The sequence below is a fragment of the Corythoichthys intestinalis genome, chromosome 16 (genome assembly GCF_030265065.1).
Source record: "Corythoichthys intestinalis isolate RoL2023-P3 chromosome 16, ASM3026506v1, whole genome shotgun sequence".
NCBI lineage: Eukaryota > Metazoa > Chordata > Actinopteri > Syngnathiformes > Syngnathidae > Corythoichthys > Corythoichthys intestinalis.
In genome coordinates this window covers 2,032,994-2,058,602 of record NC_080410.1, presented here as the reverse complement: position 1 = coordinate 2,058,602, position 25,609 = coordinate 2,032,994, and the positions used below count along the sequence as shown (strand labels likewise).

Below are 25,609 nucleotides of genomic sequence, written 5' to 3'. Positions count from 1 at the left end.
CATAACAAAATCAAGTTACTCCATAAGAAAATCCTTTACACTACACCTATATTTATTTTACGTTACAATTACACAAACCTGATTATATCATGTAGTCATCTGTAATTTATTCTCCTTTATCAAACAATTAAATTATGTTTTAACAGCACAATTACATCATTGAATTTTATATACTTTTAAGAGATTGCAAATTGAATTTTTAATATTCTATTTCAACTTATTTTAGGGCTGTCAAAATTAACGCGTTAACGGACGGTAATTAATTTTTTAATTAATCACGGTAAAATATTTAACGCAATTAACGCATGCGCGGAACGACCCACTCAAGCATTGCCGCGAACAGACTACAATGGCGCCGTTTGAAGTATATTGAGAGCAGGGGTCGCGTTAACCGGATATTTTCCGTCGTTGACCGGTTTTTTAAAACGGTGACGGAAAAAACTGACGTCCGTCCGTCATTTTGACAGGTTGCAATTCATACCCCAGACCACAGGGTGGCGATATTAATTAGCTATTGTCTCTCTTAATGCATGACGTTGTTGGCTCTTCTGTCAGAAAATTGTAGCGTCACCGGGGTCTGGCGGCGGCACCGTGATTGACACATCAACGCGAGGTTCTTATTGGTGCACCCGGTGTGCCAGCGCGTCATCCAATTGATGGACAAGATTGCTGCCCAATCACATGACGCCACAACTCCGCCCCCCTGACTGGAGCCGCCATATTGTGTGTCAGCTGTTCATGTTTACCGCTACGTACATGCCTCCTATTACGGCGTGTTTTTCTGCTCGTTAATATTAATAATCAAAATGGTGAAGGCGTGTGTGGCGGTTGGTTGCTGTAACAGAAAAGATAGACGGAGAGACTTGAAGTTCTACCGTATTCTGAGAGACCCGGGAGGATGAGAGCGAGATGGACTGCTGTAATTCGACAAGAAATCTGGGCACCAAACGATCACCACAGACTATGTAGTAGTCATTTTATATCTGGTAAGATGCATTTAATATATATTTAGAAGATTTTGAGCTGACAACCACAATTAAGATCATTGTGTGACGTTGGTGATTGGGGTCTATATCGTTGCCTCTTTTTCTTTGGGGGCGGAGTTGTTGGCGGTAAGCAGAGTAAAAAGGGAGAAAAATACCACGACTCTAAGGGCAGAGACAAGCAAGTGGAGTGGACACAGGTGTTACCGGCACCCGCCAAGGGGACCGCTGTTATATTCAATGTGACCGGCATTGTCAGATTGAGCAGTGAGGAAGAAAGTGGTCGAGCAAGAGAGGGAGCGAGAGAGAATAGAAAGTGCGCATTTAACGCAGGCTCAAGTGCTGCGTCCCCCACATGCTTTTGTTTTGTTAATAACAGTACCCAGAAAGAGCCATCCAACGTCTCTCTGTGTTTATATGTACGCCGCCCTCTTCCTCAGGAGGAAATCGGACGAACCGAGCCAACCGACGACAACGAGCCAACATGAATCGCCGGTCCATAGCACCGCCAATTACCAAGAAGGGCGAATTGGTAACGCAAGTATTTATTGGAGCCGCTCTATTTATTGGAATAAACGGTGGCATCGCTTCCACAACTGTTATAACTATTGTGGTAAGCGACATGGGGAAGAATAACTGGAGATGATTTGTTTCTTAACACCATGTATTGTACTCAACGCAGAGAAGATATACCATTTGCAGCAACCACTCTGACTCATGGTTGCTCAAATTCCCATCATGCATTTGGGTAGCTCAGAACATTTAAGTCGCTACAGTATCATTTAGTGAAAGCACAACAAAAATAATATTCCTATCTCTCAAAAATAAAATAATGTTAACAAAAAGAAAAGCGCTCAATGCAAAGACATCTGGCATTCCCAATCAAAATAGCTATGCAAAAATAATACTCTATTCAAACATTTAAGTTTAGCTCAACAAATACACTGGACGGCAATATTTAGTCACAATATACAAACTATCAAAATTACTATAACTTGTACTCACATTTATCTTTTAAGAATTATAAGTCTTTCTATCCGTGGATCCCTTTCACAGAAAGAATGTTAATGTTAATGTCGTCTTGTGGATTTATTGTTATAATAAACAAATACAGTACTTATGTACAGTATGTTAAATGTATATATCCGTCTTGTCTTATCTTTCCATTCCAACAATAATTTACAGAAAAATATGGGATAATTTAAAGATGGTTTGAATTGTGATTAATTGCAATCAATTACGATTAATTAATTTTTAAGCTGTGATTAACTCAATTAAAATTTTTAATCGTTTGACAGCCCTAGTTTATTTTTATGTTCGTAAAAGCATATTCTGCCAGTACTTTCTGAAACAACTACATGCATTATTACAATGAATCAAACACAGGACACGGACCACAAATTAAAGGTTCAATCCTTTGATTTTGATTCAATGACAAATATATGGTCGAAAACACTTAGATTTGAAGTTCCGCTCTGAGACCCCCAATTTGGCCAAATTTCAGAATTGTCCTACATGCATGTCATTGCAAAGCTCAAAATCTTATATTTTTCTGGGGAAAGAAAATTTTTTAACAGAAAAAAAAATTAAACCCCTTAACCCCAACTCGAGGTGAGAGCATGAGAGAGCATAATTAAAGACACCATAATTTTAACGAGATATTATCTCATACTCCTTGTTTCGATCCAAAAAATCCGTGTATGTCTCACTGAGCAGCTGCAAGGCCACAGCTAGACTTTTTGGGGATTTTATGGGTGACACACGTGAATAAAACAAGGGTCGCAATGCAGAAATTGCCGACATCAAGGAGTGGTCGAGATTTTCTTTTTCAAATATTTACCCTTTTAAGCTTTTTTTTTTTTTTTTTTTTTTTCTTTGTTTGGATCAATTATTTATCATCTAAAATATCGTGGGAAATGCGACAGTAACAAAAAAAAAATACAATTAACTGATAGTTATGAGGTAGATATCCGTGACTTATTTACAGACACTGTTTTTTTCATTGTGACATAATTGGTTTAAATGTTTAAAATATGCGAGTGAATAATTTTATAAAGTCGATTTTTTAAAAAGAAATATTAGACATCAATTAAGGATTCTAAGCTAAAAATGATATACATTTCGAATAATATAATTACTTACCTTCTTTTTATGGCTGGGTTGAAACACAAGCGGTTGCGCGTTGTCTGTAAACGGCGGTCTCCAGGGTAAAACGAACAAATTAAAAATACTTCGGGAACTTAACGCGGCATGAAACTGCAATGGCAGCAGATAGACATACTGTATTGTTTTATCAAACACAACAGTTCTTTTGGCTTAAAATACAGCAGTTTATTTTAAAGAGGGGTGCAAGAGCAGAAACTGCTTTTTCAGCCTTGTCTGTGTATTCCGCCAAATGCATTTTTGACAGTGCAAAAAGTAGACTCAATAAAATCTACAATTACTCTGACACTTGGTAAGTCGACCACCACTGCCTGGCCTTAAAGGACCACACAGATGTCCTCTTCACCACTGCCACTGCCAATTATGAGAAAAATTCCCAACGTTGTGTCCTCAATTGCCTCTTGAATTGCAGCATAGTCCTCATTCTCAGAACACAGACAATTTAAAGTTTTATATATGCAAAAAATGGCCAATTACCGCTTCAAGGGAAAGCAGACAGGTTTCTTAGCTTTCTTTAAAAACTTGATTATCTAAATAGTGCTCTGCATTGTACAACTGTACAGAGTGCTTTATAGAAGTTTTGAATTATAATTTGTCATTTCAGAACAAATGAAAATGCAGACAAAATGTAAAAGTAAAACCAGTGAGAATTTTTTAAAAATGCAAAAATTAATAAATTATTCAGCAGTCCGCCAGAGTCTAAACAAAAATAGAGAAGCTACTTGATAATCAGGGGTTTCACAAGCGTTAGCTTGTTAGCTTTAGCTTGCAATAATCCGAGCACCTTGCCACCCTCCGCTGGGAACAGAGGACAACATTATCTTAAATAAGCATAACAAGTATAGTTACTAGATCTGGCAATATATTAAAGTGCCGATGACAGCAAAAAGCATGTTTATTTCATATTTCATTTTATGTTCCTGAATGAAATGGCCCGCTTGGATGTGTGTGGAAGCGATTGATTTGTGAATTCAATTTTTTTAATACCGTGCAATGAAAATGAGTGACTTCCTGTATTGATGAAAAATGCGAATGTGACGTCAGCCGGGTCACCATCTCACAATACAGCCATTGCTATATAGCATGCAGATGGACTGCGGATTCAGCTGATTTCGCGGATTAATTCATTTATCTTTCGCATCACTACAGTCCAATGTGCTGCAGGATTTTGCTGCTGCACCAGGGAGAGGCGTGAGAGCCTTTTTGGGTTTAAAATAGTTTCTGTTCACCGCAGGGAATGGCCAAAACAAGTCTGACAACTGTGGAACCATTGGACAGACGAGGAAGTGAGTTAGCTACGTGTTTTGTATTATGTCAAAGACTGGGATCATGACACACGTTTTAATAAAGATGTGGCTTGCATTTTGTGAGTGACAATGCTCCTTGCCAACCAAGAAGGCCACTCTGACGATGATCGGGAGCTTGTCACACACCATGGTCACTTCCACCCCCTCGATAATTTTCGTGTGGAGGTCAATAGACCGCTATCCTTGGCTTAGCCACGAGCAGCCCCCCGCTCCGACGTCGGACGGTTTGTCCACCGAGAATGGGCTATTTTCGGTGTTCATTCCCGGCGACCAGCATTGCCAGACCGCCGTGACTGCAGCAGAACGACTAGCTGTAACTTGCTCGCCGCCAGGGGCTGGCCGATCGGTGAAGACAACCCCACCGCCGTGTGTGACATGAGTCGGGGTAGTTTTGTGTGATTTTTCGTTTTCAAAAGGCGAGTATAAGACTTGGAAAAGCTGCTCGGTTCAGGTTAACATGTTAGCTAGCTGTCACGCCTCCTGTTTTGTGTACGCTCTTTCCTCCGTCTCTGAAGCCGGGGCAGGGAAATGACAAAAGCTGGACTAACTCTGGTGGCATAAAATACCGTCGGGAGAGGAAGAAGTCGGAAGTTTTGACCATTATGCAGTAATTTTGCCCTGTCGTACTGAATAAATGCATTTTTAATATTTCATATTCCATTTAGCACAAGACTGTTATTTGTCATGCCATACCATTTATTTCGCAATTGGGAAAAAAATACTTGAATAAAAAGAATATCCTGTAAAAATATTGGAGTAGAGAGATTGAAACAATGATGACATTTTGCTCCTCTGTGTCGTATTTTCTTCGTTCTGAATCTTCCCCCTCAATGGGCTGAATTCTAAATGAGATGAAATCATAACCCTGCCGACATCATCTTCCAGCTGGAGATGTTAGAGCGCTATAATGACAGGCGGGGTTAAACAGTGGATTAAAAGACTAATTTCTCGTCATCTGCACTTTTCAAATTTTTGTATATAGTCGAATCATGTCAAAATACGATTTTAATCGCATACCACACGAATGCTATTTTTAGATGATATTTTATTTCTGCTTGTTTTCTCTGGTAATCTTTCAAAAAAGAACATGCCGAGAAAACACTGCTTTTATGGAACTTGTAGAAACGACTCTAGACATTACGACATATGAAGGATGTTTTCTTCATACGTTTCCCGAAACCAAAAACTCGGAAGAAAAAATGTGAAGAATGGATCAACCAGCACGGACGTTTAACGCCAGCTAGGTGAAACCATTCACATTTCATATGCAGTAAACATTTTGTTGGGGGCGATGGTCCTAAAAAGGACGAAGAGGTAAGCCATTTTGATATTTTTACTTATTTTTTAGCGTGGTGTTTTGCCGTGCTGCTTCTGTCTGACAATGAATGATCTGAAAAAAATTCAAATGGTATCTAATTGCCACTGTTGATACATTTTCTTTTAAAAAAAAAAAAAAAAACTTTAATAAGGTGGAAGTGTAAATAAATTATACAATTAAGATTTGTTATTAATGAAAACATTTAAAGTGTTTGTTGGCTGTCACTGAGTGGCATTTCCGATCGCTACACAAAAATAGCAATGTAAATTGCCCTCCAAGAACAGTCAGAGACGCAAGACAACCAGAAGAGGATATAATATATGATAGACAGGGTATATGGAAGTAAAGGATAGATTGTTGAAACAGGAGAATGTCATTGTCGGTGGCGTAAGGCAATGCACACAAGAAAAAGGTGTCAATAAAAAAGCTACCGCTGGATCAGGTCGTCTCTTTTTCCCGTCTTTGTCAGCCCTCGACACTCAAGCCATCTCTTTAACTTAACATTTGTATGTTCTTCCACATCTTTACCAGTGAATTTGGCACCAGGGACATCATTTTCGGACAGAATTGGTAGGTTTAGCTCAGTAAACATCTCGTTTGTACGGTATTTCCATGCATTTACTATTAGGGACAAACGCGAGCCTGACCCGCCTAGCAACAATTGCTAACGTCATTAATATTAATGAGCAAAGGTGACGTGTTGCTTGCGGTACGCCATTCACATATAATAATACTATTTAAGCTTTTTTATGCTGTCACAGGCACTTAAAATTGGGTGAAAACAACAAAACCCATTGGCAGTGTATCAAATACTTGTTCTCCCCACTGTATATTTACCTTATGCAGTTGACTGGTGCGCCCAGGCGCTTTCAGCACAGGTGGTAAAATGGCCGATTAAAAATTGTCTTCAAGTGGAAATGTGCTCTGTAGACAGGGTTTACATCCCTATCACAAAGCCCCGCCCCCTTAAAGAACTCGGACCAATCCAAGGGTCCGTCAAATTCTCTCAGTGACAGCGAACGAATGATTTATGGATGATGGCAAAATTCAGATTTCTGAATTTGCACTACCATAGCTGGCAATAGACCTTTTTTTTTTTTTTTTTAAATATGAAATGTGTTTTATTTATGTATTTATTTTTTTGAATGGATAAATTTCGTGTAGAAGTAGACTGAGATGGTAGCAGTCTGCAGTGGAGCGGTGTGTCAATGATATTCAAATTTACAGAGAGAAAACCATTACTATAATCGATGCGAAATGCTAGCACTCACAACTTAAAAACGAGAATCCCCACAGGCCGAATATCAATCTAGCTATAGACTAATGTGAGTAGAGATTTGTAGACGTCGCTCTTTAGTGGTGGCCACCATTAGTGGGGTGTTAACACAACTCAGTAGTAGCCCAGCTCAGAAAATGTAAACAGTAACATTAGCCAGAGTTACCAACTCCCTGAAATTAAATATAAGGAACACCTCTTTGGTAGAGCCAAATGCACGTCTTTTGATTATTTTTTTTTATGTGAAAAGTATTATTATTAATTATAATAATAATAATACAGTAATTGTAATATAATAATTCTACTCAAACCTGAATTAGATGAATATTTGAGTGATATTAGCACATCGAAAAACAATAATTATTGGCAATGTATTTCTAATATTTTTTTAAAGTGAAAATATAAACTGAGGTGCATTCAAAGTCCCCACAGCAATAACAGTTTCACAAATGAACACTGTATAAATATAATGTGAAAATGCACACAAGATTGAGAGAACACAAAAACATAATACAAATAGTAAAAAGTGAAAAGTATACAGAGAAGAACAAGAAAACAAATGATCATCATTTTGAACATGCTTTTTACTCAAGCTTCACTGAAACGTCTTTTCTCCCACATTCTATGTTGTCTTCTGGTATAATAATGACAACCCACAGTACCTCAAGCAACGTGAAGAGCAGGATTGTCATTGCGCTGTCAGCTCAATGGGCAGAAAACAGGCGGGGGAATGCGTCCCCCAACATATTCCTGAAAAGCACCAGACCAGTATTCATTAATTCTACAAATAAAACATTATTTTTTAATTTTCGTGACAAAACAGGACAGAGCGCATACCTTGCAAGCTTAATACGGGACGCGTATTTTTGTTTCTGAATACGGGATTATTCTGAATTTCAATGGACAATTGGCAATGGGCAATTGTAGCATCTGCTGGCTGTCTGTGCTGCGGGCAGCACACCCCAGCAATGGCGAACGGGGCACTTCCCGTCGTTTTGCTTCAGGACTTGTTCAATCTGACATCACTCGACAAATGGCGCTGCCCATCTAAAAGCAGTCTGCTTTTAGATGGGCAGACCATAACACATTCTCCCAGTCCTCTTCTGGATCATCCAAATGCTCTCTAGCGAACCGCAGACAGGCCCTGACGTGTACTGGCTTCAGCAGGGGGACACGTCTGGCAGTGCAGGATTTGAGTCCCTGGCGGCGCATTGTGTTACTGATAGTGGCCTTTGTTACTGTGGTCCCAGCTCTCTGTAGGTCAATCACTAGGTCCCCTCGTGTGGGTCTGGGATTTTTGCTCACCGTTTTTGCTTTGAGCGCCTTGAAAGATGGAAAAGCGCTATATAAGTATAACGTCACCATTTACCATTTATCATTTTGATGCCATGGGGTGAGATCTTGCATTGAGCCCTAGATCGAGGGAGATTATCAGTGGTCTTGTATGCCTTCCATTTTCTAATAATTGCTCCCACAGTTGATTTCTTTTCACCAAGTGTTTTACCTATTGCTGATTCAGTCTTCCCAGCCTGGTGCAGGTCTACAATTTTGTCTCTGGTGTCCTTCCACAGCTCTTTGGTCTTGGCCATAGTGGAGTTTGGAGTGTGACTGACCGACATTGTGGACAGGTGTCTTTTATACCGATAATGAGTTAAAACAGGTGCCATTAATACAGGTAACGAGTGGAGCCTCGTTAGACCTCGTTAGAAGAAGTTAGACCTCTTTGACAGCCAGAAATCTTGCTTGTTTGTAGGTGACCAAATACTTATTTTCCACTGTAATTTGGAAATAAATTCTTTAAAAATCAAACAAAGTGATATTCTGGTTTTTCTTTTCCACATTCTGTCTCTCATGGTTTAGGTTTACCCATGTTGACAGTTACAGGCCTATCTAATCTTTTCAAGTAGGAGAACTTGCACAATTGGTGGTTGACTAAATACTTATTTGCCCCACTGTATCTCTGAATATACTTGACAGCCAGCCATTCATATGAATGCGGTACGCCCTCGGCGAAGCGATGTTTTAAGTACCCGAGGCTCCACTACCCGGAAGTACCCAAAAGTAAACTCGTATAATGGATTCCTATGGGAGTGTTGCAACTCTTTTTTTACGGCTCTGCAACCAAGTAAAACAAAAAGTACAGAACAGGTAACGAGCTATAGAGTAATGCATTAAATTTACTCTTTTACATTTACTGCAGTAACTTTTGAGAAAAATATAATTTTAAAAGTAGCTTTACTGAGCAATAATTTTTACTTTGACTTCAGTAGATTTGTAAAGAAAAGAAAAATACTCTTACTCCGTTACTTTGGGCTACACTAGTTGTTAGGTGTTATCCTCTTCATTTTACACATGTAGTATTAGACTTTACTTCTTTTTTTTTTCCAGAGACGTCAACAATGGCTCTACCACTTCCACCAATGAGACGACGCAAACAATGATTACATGACTCAGTTCTTTGAATTCAATTCAATTGATTTTTAATTTTATTTAAATATTTTAATGTATAGCCACATTTATTATTCATTTATTTCATTTATGTATTTCATTTATTTTTAATTGTTGACTCTTATTTGTGTATATTCATATTCATTTTTATTTACATTTTTATTTATTTCCGTATTTATTTTTAACCTTTGAATATCATTTTGCATTTACAATCATTTTTCTTTTCACTTTTATTTGTTTATTCATTTATTTGTTTGTTTTTAATTTGGGAGGCTTTGGTCCTCCATATTTTGAAGTATTTTGTAATAAAGCAATCCAGTGTGTTGTGTTTTACCTATTGACTAAGGAGTGTGTTCCCTTGAAAGTGCTTAATTTGCAATTTGCAGGAAAGTGACATTATGTATCTGTGTCTTTTCAAATGTTCTTAGTGTTTTGCAATACAAAATTAGTCGCACTAATCTGGCTCCGTTCTGTTGTTCTTCAAATGTAAGGTCATGACAACTTAGTGTTTATACAATCTTAAACAAAAAACATAATTTTCACTGATATTTTATTGGGTAATTCAAAACTGTCCGAATTTTAATTGTAATCGAAATGAGAAGAAATATTTTCAATTGGTTGCAGCCCCACAAGATTTCATCATAACGTTGTTAAACTGTACAACTGCAAAACCACCTGAAATTTGTACACTACCAATTTTTGGGGTGTGCGTGGGGGTGTTAACCTCTTGTAAAATACATTGACAGAGACAACCCCACAGAGTTGATATTGGTGGTCATTTGCCTGTGGATGTCAAGGGCATACTTCTCTGTCTGCTCTATTTAGTGCAATTTAATGTATTTATAAAAAATAAATAAATAAAAATAAATAAATAACTCTTTTGTGTGTGTGTGTGACAGACATATAGCAGTCGCTCTCTCCTTTCTCTCTCTCTCTCTCTCTCTCTCTCTCTCTCTCTCTCTCTCTCTCTCTCTCTCTCTCTCTCTCTCTCACGCTCACTCTCTCTCCCTCACTCATTTTCGCACGTCCTCTCGCTCTCGCTTCCTTAAATAATTAAAAATAATGAACAAATTTAAGGAATTATGGCATTTTAATCGCAGTTTGCCTTACACACACAACTTTTGTCGGTGAAAAAAAGTTGGGTTGTTTGTTGTTTTTCTGGGGGTTGGAAATTCTGACATTTTATTTAAATCTTGCCGCCCAGTAAAATACTTCCGTTTATTTTTTAAATGTACTCTTTGGGACAAATATTGTTTTACAAAAAAATGAATACAATACAATAATTTTTGATTAAACACAGATGAAGCTGTAATTTACATTTTTTTCTCGAATATACATAGTTTAAAATATTTTGAATATATACATTGACATACAGACATTTACTGTATACAGAGGAATCTTTACGTTTGGTTTTCCATAACTTTTTAATTTAGCTGGTTTGGACATCACGCAATGTTGGATATCGATTAAAGTGTTTGTGAAGAGTTTCACACATAGAAAAAAAAACGACCATTTCATCTTTTCATATATTGGAATACATTTTATTATGTTTTTTATTTTTTATTTTTTATTTTTAATTATCATGTTTTACCTACTTATCAAATAGGCGCCCGTATGAGGTTTTATTTACATACACAGTGACAGTCAGGCCACAATACAGGCCTACATCGTTCCGGTCCAATCACCTTTACATGGCATTCTTAAACACTTTGCAGTCATTCCCGTGTAGCTACCTCAACCTTGGCATATTAAATTTGAGGTAATTGAAATTGAAATAGATCGCAGGTGGGTTATAGGGGCTCGACGGGGAATCCATTCACATTATTTATTATTTGAACGCGGGGTTGAATATTTATTGATATCCAGAATAGACAAGACAATTCAAAGTGAGCAATGCATGTACTGTACATAAATGCGTGTAATTTCATTTATTAGAACACTTTGGTGGATTCGTGTCCTTTAGTAAGTTCTACTTTCATAGCATCAATAACAAAAGACAAAATCATTCACCAGGTCCAACCATACCATGGAGAGACAGCGAGAACTAAAAGTGGTATTTGCCATGTGGCAAAATTGATTTTGCCATTTTTTGCCATGTGGCATTTTTTGCCATGTGACATTTTTGTTTCCATGTGGCAAATGGATTTTGCCATGTGCCATTTTTTATTGGTGTGTGGCTTTTTTTTTTTTTTTTTTTTTTTTTTGCCATGTGGCAAAATGGATTTTTCCAGGTGGCATTTTTTTGCCATGTGGCACAATTGATTTTGTCATGTGGCATTTTTTTGCCATGTGGCAAAAATGGATTTTGCACTGTGGCATTTTTTTGCCAAATGGCAAAATTGATTTTGCAATGTGGCATTTTTGTGCCATGTGGCAAAATTGATTTTGCAATGTGTCATTTTTTGGGCATGTGGCATGTTTTTGCCATCTGGCAAAATTGATTTAGCCATGTGGAATTTTTTTTGCCATGTGGCATTTTTTTGCCATGTGGCAAAATTGATTTTGCCATGTGGCATTTTTTTCTCTGTGTGGCAAAATATATTTTCATGGCAAAAAAAATCAATTTTGCCAAATAGCAAAAAAATAAAATAAAATAAAAAATGCCACATATAAAAAAAAAACACATGGCAAAATCAATTTTGCCACATGGCAAAAAAATGCTACATGGCAAAAAAAATGCCAAATGCCAAAATCAATTTTGCCACATGGCAAATTCCTTTTTTTTTTTTTCCTCGGCCCTGTTGAAATGTGACGTCTTGCTATGTCCATGTATATGTCCAAACGTGTAGGTTGTTAAGGCGTGCTGTTTTTCACTTTAGTCACAAACTTTTTTTCCTTGACTCTCCTGTTTTGGAACCATATAGTGATCTGCCGCTCCGAGAGATTGGTCGCAGCGGAAATCCTCCTTCGCTTGTCCTTGGTGATGAATTTGCTGGCGGCGTATTCCTTTTCCAGCTCCTTTAGCTGCACCTTTGTGTAAGGAATCCGCTTCTTCCTGCCTCGGCGAAAGGGGGAACATTCTTGTTGGTGGGCCACCACATCTATTAACAAGCAGAGAAGAGACAAATACGGTACACTGCAACATTTTGCGTCATTCTAATGCTGAACACTTGTTTTTGCTGTAAAATAATATGTAACCTTCGTGGGCTTCGTGGCTTATAAAACAAATAATCCTGATGCTTTTGGCATTTGTAACCGCTTTATTTTACTGCAGTCTTCCTGATTTTGATTGCCTTTTCCATTTTACTTTTAAAAACTCGTTATTCAACAATAGATAAAACACATGAACAAATCCATTTAGTGCCTCCACCATTATTTGTAACATTAGTGTTTGCCACCTACTGTCGCATGGTCAGAATTAAATGGTAAGGAAAAATCTTTCTTTTCATGTATGTACTAAAGCAAATTTCTGGATAATTGAGAGTTACAATTTTTGTTTGTGTCTTTGTGGCTTTTACATGTATGATGGTGTAGTATATGAGAAATCAACACGTTCTAAAAACAAATTAATCACTGCTATTATAAAGTGTCGAAAATTGCATTTTTAACCTAACGAAATATACTATTACGAATCTGAATAAATTAAACAATTGCAACATAAAAGGAAGGATGCAAATAATAAAATGTGAACACAGGACTCGTATCTGCACTGCATTTCTTGTTTTGTACAATAAAGGCACATTATGAAATATCGAATCTTAATTTTGAGCGCTGATGCTACAAGGCAATTAGTGAAATATTACCAGCTAAAGCGGACTTCCACAGATGGCCCTGTCCTTGGTCTTTGGAGCAGTACATCTGCCCTGGCCCCCAACCGTTGATGTGCGCCCACGGCTGGTAGTTGTCCATGGGGAGGAATGTATCGTGGCGCGGCTCGCCAGAACCAAGCGTTTGGACAACTGACACATCCAGGTAGCTCGCCATAGACTGGTATGGACTCGGGTAGCCGTGGTAAAATGCGAACTCCTTCGGCCTGTGATTGGCGTATTCATCGGAGCTCACCGTGGTGTCCATGTATTGAGAGCTGAGCGCGGCTCCGGGAGCCTGCGTGCACGACTTGACAGGACCACGCCCCATTCTACACGGGTAGTAGCCGTTCCCAAAGTAGCTGTAAGGTATAGCAGAGGTGCTCTGGTGGGCCACGCTCGCCGCTGAACACGGTGCCGCCTGCACGCACGTCTTCACCACGGGCGCAGAGCTATCATTGGGGCCGGACACCGACACATCCATGGAGGTATAGCCTGCCGAAGAATGCACTAAGCCTGAGGGATGGCCGCCGAGAGCTGCTGCGGCCGCCGAATGAGCCATGATACTGCGGCACTGATTAACTGCAGTTGCGGAGGCGAAGCTCCCGCTGCCATGCATGTTTTTGCTTAACTCGTCCAAATTATTGTCATAAACGAACATTACCGTTTCCGCCGACCAGCGTGGGTTTAGGACCAAAGAGGTGGTCATATGAAGTCTTTTTCTACAATCACGTATACTTCTTTGGTTCGTTAGTGCCTATAAATATTGCTCGGACTGTCCTATACGCAGAAATAAAATATACGCGATTAGTATTGCCCTCACGCACACATGCAGACATCGCATGCGTCACGCGTATTGCTCGCAAATTCGGGGTAAAAGACTGTCAGTAAGCAGTCGGTCGTCCGATTTCATATCTTGACGCAAAACGCCTCGAGAGGAGAAGATGGGGAAGGCCAGAAGGCCATTGGATGCGCAAGGTAATCACGTGGTAGGAAGAGCGACCACAAAAAAAGAAAACGTGTTTCCTGCTTGTCACTCAAAGAAAATATTTAATGGTTCTGCTGCATGGAGCAATTGGAATTATATGAAATGGGAGATTCTCAACGTATAGTTAAAGTTTGTCAAACAGATCTCATGCAATCGACAGACTCTGTTTTGTAAACAGCAAAAACACAAACATAATTTTGTATCGACATACAAGCACGCTTTGCGCTCTGCGTAAATAATGCAGAATTGCAATGTGCAAAAACCACTGATGTGCGTCTTTTAAGTCTTTTGACACAAGTCATATTTAAACGCCATATAAACAAAGTAGTATCCAATATGTAGGTTAATTGTCTTTTAAATATTTTACCTATTTGCCCCAAAAATGGTTATGATTTTGGTCGTTACTTCATTGTAACCCGAAGTTACCAATTAAGTATCATAAAATGATTACTTTAACATTTCAAGGTGATTTACTACCAGCTGTGTTTATGCTTCTATTTGACGTAATCCTTATTCATGTAAGGATTATAAATTGAAAAATAAATTGGAGCCGTGCCATGCATTTGGGTTACGATTACGATTGGGTTCACAAATCAGTTAGCAAAGTTGAATATAAAATATGTGATAAAAGTTAAACAATATATTATATAATTCAACATTTTTTTCACGATTGCTTGGCCACCGGTGCAATATGTACCCCACTTATCACAAACAGCGAGGCTTCAGCTCACCACAAACATGCTTTCAGAGCATTAAAAATGCTTATGACGGAAAATTCTACTTATTAGCGAGGAATTCTAGTTCTTTTTTCTTTTCAAAGATACGCGCACACACACACATATATAATGCATTATTTTCTCGCATAAAGAGAAAATGCTGTTCGCGCTGCACTGCTATTTTCCTGGCCTAAAAAACTATAACGCAAGTGCAGTTTTTATTCCTTAATTGACTTTTTTTTTTTTTTTCATTGATACATTTTCAAAGTTATTCATTTTAGTTTTATGGTTTACGCAAAAACGCATTTTCATGATACCACGAAGTTAAATACATTCCACATGCTTACTGCTACACGGAGCATGATGCATAAAAGTGTCGAATCGTTTGTTTTTTCCAATTGGGCAAGTACACAGAGGCCACACACACAGAAACCATATAGTTTTCTCAAACAGTGTGGTCTGCGCTCAGACAGACCTCGGGGTTCAAGGTCAAATGTGACGCAAGAAGACGAGGAGAGGTGGCTCCAGACAGGACTGGGCTCAAGTTCAAGGCTACAGCCATCTTGTGTGGTTGTGTGTGGGGGGGTAAGTGTGTGCGCGCGATATGGGTGTCTGTGTGCCTGTAAGCGCAAGGGGCAGCCATGCAGGAAGATGTCTGGACCAAGGGTGTAGGTTTGCATAGGGACCGTAGGGATATACTACCAACTTTTCAGGATGCTCAAATTGTACCCACCAACCTTTAAGGTAACCTTATTTGCATTATATAATGACTTCATTTATTTTGGTAATTTAGATTGTCTCCCCATATGTTGTATAAGGATATAATTGACCCTACTATTAATAAATGAATTATTTTCATTATGTTCAGACTTACATTTACCCCTCAACACTACTGAGTGTGCCAGTCCATTTTTTTTTCACCTCAAATGCACATCTGATTGGCTGATGACACACATACACAAACACACACACTCACAGCCCCATGCCGCCCACTCCACCCCCTTCAAAGAGGAGGGATATTAGTTTGTTTTTTTTCTCGACCAGCTGCAGCCACTGTATTTAATGTAAAGAGAGGTCAATGTTGTGGAGGTGGAGAACACACCACTAATTTTGCTACTGAAAGTCCAACCTGTATCAGCGTTAGCATAACATTAAACTGTGTAAATTTGCTAACCTGCAAAACTTGAGTAGGAAGCTACTTAGAAAGAAGTGTCCTCCTGTATGTATTTTCTACTGTTAACGTTAATTCAACTGTGAGAAATGTAGTGAACCGAGTTTTATCCCTTTCTCCTGAATTTTCATTAATTTTATTTATGTGGTTTTAAAGCAGCCCCGAGGATATTTCATTTTTTTGTTGAGTTTGGCTGTGCTTGTGGGCAAAAGCAGTAGAGTCTTACCTGAAAGAAGGTTGAATTTTTATTTATGTTTGTTTATCCCTGACTAAGAGTTTTTTTGTGTTATTTCTAATGTATATCAATTTCTCAACAATGTTGAGTGCTCTTAAGACAAATGTTTATTTTTTTGCATTCCTATAGTTAAGTGATAATTAACAAGTTTGTATTTATTGTGTATTTTAATATAATTTGAGTCATGTTCAAATATTGAAATATACATTTGATAATTAAATCCAGACATTTATTCTGGAAGCTTTCACACTGTTTCTTTAGTAGTTTTTGAAAACAAAGGTTTGAATGGAACAGTGTATCACCTGAACCAATACATATGAAAGTTAGTATAAGTCAATACATATGTATTTTGCATTGATTATTTAGCCTATATATTAAATTGGTTTATATTTGTGAGAAATATAGCCCTGACCCCAATTCACCCGATCTGTTTGGTCTTATTAATGTCCCGTCCCCAGCAAAAAGTGTACATGCAGGTTATGCTGTTATATCGTCCCTACCAATGATGAGACCAAACCTACGCCGTTGGTCTGGACAGACAGGACCTGCAATATCAACGTCCAGATAAAGTTTCGGATGTTCCCAGCGTTACAGGTTACAGAATTCCTCCTTACTGTTGGTTCAGGCCTTTGCACAATATTGGAGTACAGTACTGACCACCTTAAAACGTGGCGCAGAAAAAGTTAGTGACTGCCTTTCCAATTTATTTGAGTTTAAACCGTCATTATTTTCGTCTATTTTTATGCACTACAGATTATGTAGCGCGGGACCTGACCATGCAGGAGAAGCGGTGTTTAAAATGGATGTACTAGTATAGGAAATAACAATTATAATAAACGGATGCTTTTGGAGACCTGACGTTTATGTTCTTCACACCTCAGTATAGGGGCTGCGCTTTGAAAATACATAAACCTAACAAAAGTTTACACACTCAAACGAATCTTTTTTTTATTTTTTTTTTCTTGAGTCCCAACAAATTTTGGTGCATGTGGAAATCTGTGCTGTACGTTTTGTTCGATGGACAGGCAGATACCGTTAAATACATCAGATATTCACATACTTCTATTAGAAACAAAAACAAGAAGATAATGCTAACCATCTTTTTAATTTTTTTATATTTCTTGACATAATCTGTGTGGAATCTGACATTTTGAATTTTGTTTGTACTAACACGTTTCTCAATTTTAATTTAAATTATATTTAATGTGACTATAAGCAAAAACTTGTGTGGAGAATTACGCGAAAATGTTAAGATCATATAAGATTTAAACCAAAAACATTTTTTGCCTCAAAGATGAAATTTGCATCAAGATTAAAAAGTCATGTTCTTCAAATGAATTAATTTCAGAATGTATTTAGTTAAAAAGTTATGCCTCACTTAATTGGGTAATGTTAATTACTATTGAGTGGTGTGGACATTTTGATGAAAAATTGTGAAGCTTTTTGCAAAGATTTTTTTTTTAATGATTTTTCTATGATTTTGGATCTTGTACCGTTTTTGCCTCCTACTACTACTACTAAAGTGCGTATAGCTAAAATGTTGGGTTTTGGCACATTCCGGAATGCTAGGACATTTTGGCTTCACAATTATTGAAAACCCTTCGCTTTTTAATTCTTCCCCGACATAGGTAACAAACTACAACGAACGCTTTCCATGCTCTAGCCCCCGCCGCCCCTCCTGCTCCTAACCTCGTGAGAATATGCAGTATGCACGAATGCTGAGGTCATTCATCTTCACACAGTTACAACAGACAGTAGTGGGGAAAAATAATATTAAAAAGGATATTTGAAATTGTATTTTAGCTTTTTTATTTCAGATTTAATTTGAGAAAATGTTATTTTTATGGGCTATGGCTTTTTTGTTATTTCAAGCATTGTTTTATTTAAAAATTACAGCAGAAACTGTTTGTTTGCATATTATGTTTGTGGATTATTTAAATTGAATGGATGGGACGTGAAATGTCCTTCAGTGGGGTATGTGCCACAGACCGCCTTTCAGGCAGGCCCCGCCTCCGCATCTCTCAGATGCCATACTGCAAACCGGAAATGGCCACAATATACACTGCTAGCCAAAAGTATTGGCACCCCTGCAATTCTGTCAGATAATGCTCAATTTCTCTCAGAAAATGATTGCAATTACAAATGCTTTGCTAGTAATATCTTCATTTATTTTGCTTGCAATGAAAAAAACATAAAAGGGAATAAAAAAAAGCATTATCATTTTACACAAAACTCAAAAATGGGCCAGACAAAAGTATTGGCACCTTCAGCCTAATACTTGGTAGCACAACCTTTAGACGAAATAACTGCGAACAACCGCTTCGGGTATCTATCAGTGAGTTTCTTACAATGCTATGCTGGAATTTTAGACCATTGTTCTCCGGCCAACTGCTCCAGGTCTCTGAGATTTGAAGGGTGCTTTCTCCAAACTGCAATTTTCAGATCTCTCCACACTTGCTCTATGGGATTCAGGTCTGGACTTATTGCTGGCCACTTTAGAAGTCTCCAGTGCTTTCTCTCAAACCATTTTTCTAGCACTTTTTTAAGTGTGTTTTGGGTCATTGTCCTGCTGGAAGACCCATGACCACTGTGGGAGACCCAACTTTCCCACACTGCGCCCTACATTGTGCTGCAAAATTTGTTGGTGGTCTTCAGACTTGATAATGCCATGCACACGGTCAAGCAGCCCAGTGCCAGAGGCAGCAAAGCAACCCCAAAACATCAGGGAACCTCCGCCATGTTTGACTGTGGGGACAGTGTTCTTTTCTTTGAAGGCCTCGTTTTTTCCTGTAAACTCTATGTTGATACCTTTTCCCAAAAAGTTCTACTTTTGTCTCATCTGAATGGAGAACATTCTTCCAAAACGCTTTTGGCTTTCTCTGGTAAGTTTTTTTTGTCTCTGGGTCAGAAGCGGGGTCTTCCTGGGTATCCTACCATAGTCCTTTCATTCAGACGCCGATGGATAGTACGGTTGACACTGATCTACCCTCATACTGCAGAACAGCTTGAACTTGTTTGGATGTTAGTTGAGGTTCTTTATCCACCATCCGCACAATTTTTTGTTGAAATCTCTCGTCAATTTTTGTTTTCTGTCCACATCTAGGGAGGTTAGCCACAGTGCCATGGGCTTTACATTTATTGATGACACGGTGCACGGTAGACACAGGAACATCCAGGTCTTTGGAGATGGACTTGTAGCCTTGAGATTGCCCATGCTTCCTCACAATGTTGCTTCTCAAGTCCTCATACAGTTCTTTGGTCTTCTTTCTTTTCTCCATGCTCAATGTGGTACACACAAGGACACAGGACAGAGGTTGAGTCAACTTTAATCCATTTTAACTGGCTGCTAGTGTGATTTCGTTAGTGCCACAGGTAAGCAACAGATGTTGTTAATTACACAAATTAGAGAAGCATCACATGATTTTTCAAAGGGTGCCAACACTTCTGTCCGGCACATTTTTGAAGTTTGTGTAAAATGATGGTAGACTTAAATTTTTTCCCCATTCTCTTTTGTGTTTTTTCATGCAAGCAAAATAAATGAATATATTACTATCAAAGCATTTGTAATTGCACTCATTTCTGGAAAAAATTGAGCATTATCTGACAGAATTGCAGGGGTGCCAATACTTTTGGCCAGCAGTGTAGTAGCTCTCACGACCCTCATAAAAGTAAAAACTCCTTTCCGTTTCCGGCTTTAGCGTTGCAATCACTTTACACACTTCATCAATTTTTTGTGTAAAACATTACTCAATATAAATCAATGAATATTTTATCTACGCACTCCATAAATTGATTCAGTGAGAGCTGATTAAATATTTAGAAGCGAACAATGCGTTTGACATGCACTCGCTTAGTTAAATGCCTGCAGATGTTGTCAAAATGAAAGGGAAACACATAAGCTCTTCAGAATTGCATACCGCAAACAACACGTCATTTTTGATCATTAATATTCATGACGTTAGCAATTGTTGCTAGGCGGGTCATCCTCCAATTTGTCCCTAATAGTAAATGCATGGAAATAGTGTAAAAACGAGATGTTTACTGAGCTAAACCTACCGATTCTATCCGAAAATGATCTCCCTGGTGAAAAATTCACTGGTAAAGATGTGGAAGAACATATAAATGTTCAGTTAAAGAGATGGCTTGAGTGTCGAGGGGTGCAAAAGAGCCAACCTGATCCAGAGGTAGCTTTTTTATCGACACCTTTTTCTTGTGTGCATTGCATTACGACACTGACAATGACATTCTTCTGTTTCAACAATCTATCCTTTACCACCATATGCCCTGTCATTCTTATATAATATATCCTCTGGTTGTCTTACATCTTTGACCGTTCTTGGGGGTAATTTACATTGCTATTTTTGTGTAGCGATCGCAAATGCTACTCAGTGACAGCTAACAAACACTTTAAATTTTTTCATTAATAACAAATCTTAATTCTATAATTTTCTTCCCCCTTACTAAATCTGTTTTTTTTACAACAGAAAAGGTAACAACAGTGGCAGTCAGATACCAGTTTTTTTTTTGTTTTTTTTTTTTCAGGTCATTCATTGTCAGACAGAAGCAGCACGGCAAAACGCCACGCTTAAAAATAAGTAAAAATATCATAATGGCTTACCTGTTCGTCCTTTTTAGGACCATGGTCCCCACCAAAATGTTTACCGCATATGAAATGTGAATGGCTTCACCTTTCTGGCGTTAAACTGGTCTTTTGGACGTCTGCCCAAGTTGATTCATTCTTCACATTTTTTTCTCAGAATTTTTGGTTTTGGGAAACGTATGAAGAAAAAGTCTTTCATATGTCGTAATGTCTAGAGTGGTTTCTACAAGTTCCTTAGCAGCAGTGTTTGATCAGCATGTTCTTTTTTGAAAGATTATCGTGGAAATGAGCAGAAGTAACATGGATTGTATGCGACGGCGTCTCTATAATGACCCACTTTCGCGTTACAATGGCGACGTTACAGTCTAAAAATAGCATTCATGTGGTACGCTATTAGAGTTCAAAATACATAGCTCAATTTTGTTTTACTAGTAACTGGTAGATCACCTGTGGTCCCTTACAAAGTGCATTCTGCTTTGACAATTGTCTCATTACTACAAATTCACATAATTATTACAAACAGTTTCAAATATTGATGTTCCTATATTGTTATGCATTCAAAATCCGACACACATATAACACAGCTGTTTAATGGATCAAATAAGTAATATAGTTTTTATGGTGCAACCAAACGTTTATTTTCTTAGTCAACATTTTGCTACCTACATTTATTAATGAGAAGTTTGTTTTTCCATTTTTCAATTAACTACGTGGGAATAGTGGAGAAGCGGAAGTTTTGTAAGAATATGCACAAAACCATACTCCCTGCCTCTCCTGCTTTGTGCCCAATGAGCTGACAGAACAGTCACATACTGTATGAGTATGACAATAAGAACTCCTGCTCATCTCAGTGGTCGAGGTAAAGTTGCATGCCATGAAGATAACGGAAAACAATACAGCAACATGGACAACAACAAAATAAAAAGCAGCATATAAGTTAGTTTTATTTTAAAGATATTTTAAGTTAATGTTCACCTTAGAGTTTGTTTGCACTTTTATCCATCCATCCATTATCTACCACTTAACCTGGGGTCGGGTCATGCGTGCTGCAGCTTAAGCAGGGAAGCCTGGACTGGCCTCTCCCCAGCCACTTCAACCAGCCCCTCTGGCGGGATACGAAGGCATTCCCAAACCAGCGGAGAGACATAGTCTCTCCAGCGTGTCCTGGGTCGTCCCCGGGGCCTCCCGCCGGTGGGACATGCCCGGAACACCTCTCCAGGGAGGCGTCCAAGAGGCAGTCGAACCAGATGCCCTCAGCTGGCTCCTCTCAACTTGGAGGAGTAACGGCTCGACCCTGAGTCCCTCCTGGATGACCGAACTTCTCACCCTATCTTCTAAGGGAGAGCCCTGACACCCTGCGGAGGAAACTCATTTCAGCCGCTTCTATCCGGGACCTTGTTCTTTCGGTCATGACCCACAACTCGTGACCATATAAGTGGTACTGTAGGTGAGGGTAGGAACGTTGATCGACTGGTTAATCCTTTTGGCTCAGCTCGTTCTTCACCACAACGTACCGGCACAGAGTCCGCATCTCTGCAGACACTGCACTCATGAACAAGACCCCATGATACTTGAACTCCTCCACTTGGAGAAGGATCTCATCACCGACCCGGAGAGGGCACGCCACCCTTTTCCAACTGAAGGTCATTGTCTCGCATTTGAAGGCTCTGATTTTCATCCCAACCGCTTCACACTCGACTGCAGTGAAGAACACTTATTATTTTTACCAGCCTTGTTTGTGTTCCAATGTACTGTATGTATGTCTCACTTATTTTAGAGCTGTGTTATGGTGTCTTTCAAAGGGATAGGGAGAGAAGCGCAATTTCGTTTTCTTTGTATGACCTGTGCATATGAAGAAGATGACAATAAGGCTGGCTTGATCACGACTTGATGAAGCCAACAGCACTATATTATCTTCTAAAAGCAGAAATGTAATGCTGAGACAACCGGACCACCTGAACGCTTCGGCTGCGCCTAGAAATTCTGTCCATAAAAGTTATGAACAGAATCGGTGACAAAGGGCAACCTTGGCGGAGTCCAACCCTCACTGGAAACGAATCCAATTTACTGGCAATGCGGATCATATTATAAGCCACCACCAGACGCTCGCCTTCGAGCTCCACCTCCAGGTGTTTGCACTTTTATTACTGCACAAAATGTTCTGCTTTGTACTCTTAATCCTTTGACCACGCAGGTCAATAACTAACACACCGTAAAAAATAAATAATTTCTTATAGAGTTTATTTGGTACCGGTAGAACACGGAAAACTGGAGATTGGATCGTTTTGTCGGTAGAAAATATGGTCATTCATGAATGTGTGCGCACTAGACACTAGAGGGCAATGATGCTCTTGGGACTGGACAGCTGACGCATCACTTCTCCATATTTTTCCAGTAGGATTTCATGATTGTTTTATTTTTTGGCCTAATACGGTAATGTAATGTGTTATAGTGTAATAATAACAGTTCATAGCAATAGTTCAATAGCATGCATAGCATAGTTCAAAGCAAAATACCTCGTGTATGTTCAGCAGTTTTACATGGTATATCGAGACAAATTTTTTAAAAAAATTTTAATTTTCTTTCTTTTTTTTTATTTTTTTTTAAAGGCACCTCCAAAGAGGCTCATTACCGAAAGGACGAATTCTATAGTTTTAAATTAAATAGGACTGATTCAGGTTATTCCTATATATATATATGTGTATATATATATATATATATATATATATATATATATATATATATATATATATATATATATATATATATATATATATATATACAGTGCCTTGCAAAAGTATTCGGCCCCCTTGAATCTTGCAACCTTTCGCCACATTTCAGGCTTCAAACATAAAGATATGAAATTTAATTTTTTTGTCAAGAATCAACAACAAGTGGGACACAATCGTGAAGTGGAACAACATTTATTGGATAATTTAAACTTTTTTAACAAATGAAAAACTGAAAAGTGGGGCGTGCAATATTATTCGGCCCCTTTACTTTCAGTGCAGCAAACTCACTCCAGAAGTTCAGTGAGGATCTCTGAATGATCCAATGTTGTCCTAAATGACCGATGATGATAAATAGAATCCACCTGTGTGTAATCAAGTCTCCGTATAAATGCACCTGCTCTGGGATAGTCTCAGGGTTCTGTTTAAAGTGCAGAGAGCATTATGAAAACCAAGGAACACACCAGGCAGGTCCGAAATACTGTTGTGGAGAAGTTTAAAGCCGGATTTGGATACAAAAAGATTTCCCAAGCTTTAAACATCTCAAGGAGCACTGTGCAAGCCATCATATTGAAATGGAAGGAGCATCAGACCACTGCAAATCTACCAAGACCCGGCCGTCCTTCCAAACTTTCTTCTCAAACAAGGAGAAAACTGATCAGAGATGCAGCCAAGAGGCTCATGATCACTCTGGATGAACTGCAGAGATCTACAGCTGAGGTGGGAGAGTCTGTCCATAGGACAACAATCAGTCGTACACTGCACAAATCTGGCCTTTATGGAAGAGTGGCAAGAAGAAAGCCATTTCTCAAAGATATCCATAAAAAGTCTCGTTTAAAGTTTGCCACAAGCCACCTGGGAGACACACCAAACATGTGGAAGAAGGTGCTGTGGTCAGATGAAACCAAAATTGAACTTTTTGGCCACAATGCAAAACGATATGTTTGGTGTAAAAGCAACACAGCTCATCACCCTAAACCAGGGGTCCCCAACCTATTCCACTAAGGCACACTGTGGGTGCAGGATTTCATTCTTACCAAACAAGATGACAACACTTTTTCCCCAATCTGGTGTTTTACAAGTGCAATCAGTTGATTGCAGTCAGGTGTGGCTTGTTTTAGCAGAAGCCTCATTGGTTCAACTGTCTCTGCTGGATCGGCTGGAACAAAAACCAGGACCCACAGTGTGCCTTGAGGACTGGGTTGAAAACCCCTGCCCTAAACACACCATCCCCACTGTCAAACATGGTGGTGGCAGCATCATGGTTTGGGCCTGCTTTTCTTCAGCAGGGACAGGGAAGATGGTTAAAATTGATGGGAAGATGGATGCAGCCAAATACAGGAACATTCTGGAAGAAAACCTGTTGGTATCTGCACAAGACCTGAGACTGGGACGGAGATTTATCTTCCAACAGGACAATGATCCAAAACATAAAGCCAAATCTACAATGGAATGGTTCAAAAATAAACGTATCCAGGTGTTAGAATGGCCAAGTCAAAGTTCAGACCTGAATCCAAATGTGACTGAAGAAACTTTTTTTTGATTGAATAATAAAGACACAAATCTACCTCCATAGAGAAAAGACGTGTTGGCTCTGTCAAATAGCTCTGACGCAAAATGGCCGGCAAGTGACGACGCCCATGCCTGTTGATTTACAGAAAACACCTAACATCTTTGCTTTTCATATGTGATATCGGGTCGTACTTCCTAAGGACTATCCAATCGCCGAATAGGACACTGGATATGTTTGAAAGGTCGCCCTTGTCAACCGGCTATTCTGCCCAATAATATAAATTGTAACTCACATGCTTCAACTGGTTCCACCTACACGGAGTTTGACCAATAAAAATCTTACCAAATGTAACAAGAGCTCTCCAATTGGCTTCCATAACGGAAGTTAGGTGATGACGTTATCATTCCTTCCACGGC

The 25,609-nt window shown here is 38.8% G+C and overlaps 1 protein-coding gene across 1 annotated transcript; it reads right to left on the bottom strand.

The window, feature by feature from the left end:
- Nucleotides 1-12,288: 12,288 nt before the first annotated feature.
- Nucleotides 12,289-13,950, bottom strand: hoxb13a (homeobox B13a). Its single transcript, XM_057860745.1, has 2 exons — nucleotides 13,239-13,950; nucleotides 12,289-12,536 (listed from the first exon to the last, which is right to left on the bottom strand). Exons 1-2 carry the CDS (start codon nucleotides 13,948-13,950, stop codon nucleotides 12,289-12,291), a joined length of 960 nt encoding a protein of 319 aa, XP_057716728.1.
- Between the last annotated feature and the right edge of the window lie 11,659 nt (nucleotides 13,951-25,609).

What these genes read in the sequence shown, in the direction of transcription:
- hoxb13a (XM_057860745.1), bottom strand. Translation starts at nt 13,950, where the DNA reads ATGACCACCTCTTTGGTCCTAAACCCACGCTGGTCGGCGGAAACGGTA. An exon ending in GTGGAAGTCCGCTTTAGCTG is followed by an intron (nt 12,537 to 13,238) that starts GTAATATTTCAC and finishes GCTTGTTAATAG; the next exon opens with ATGTGGTGGCCCACCAACAA.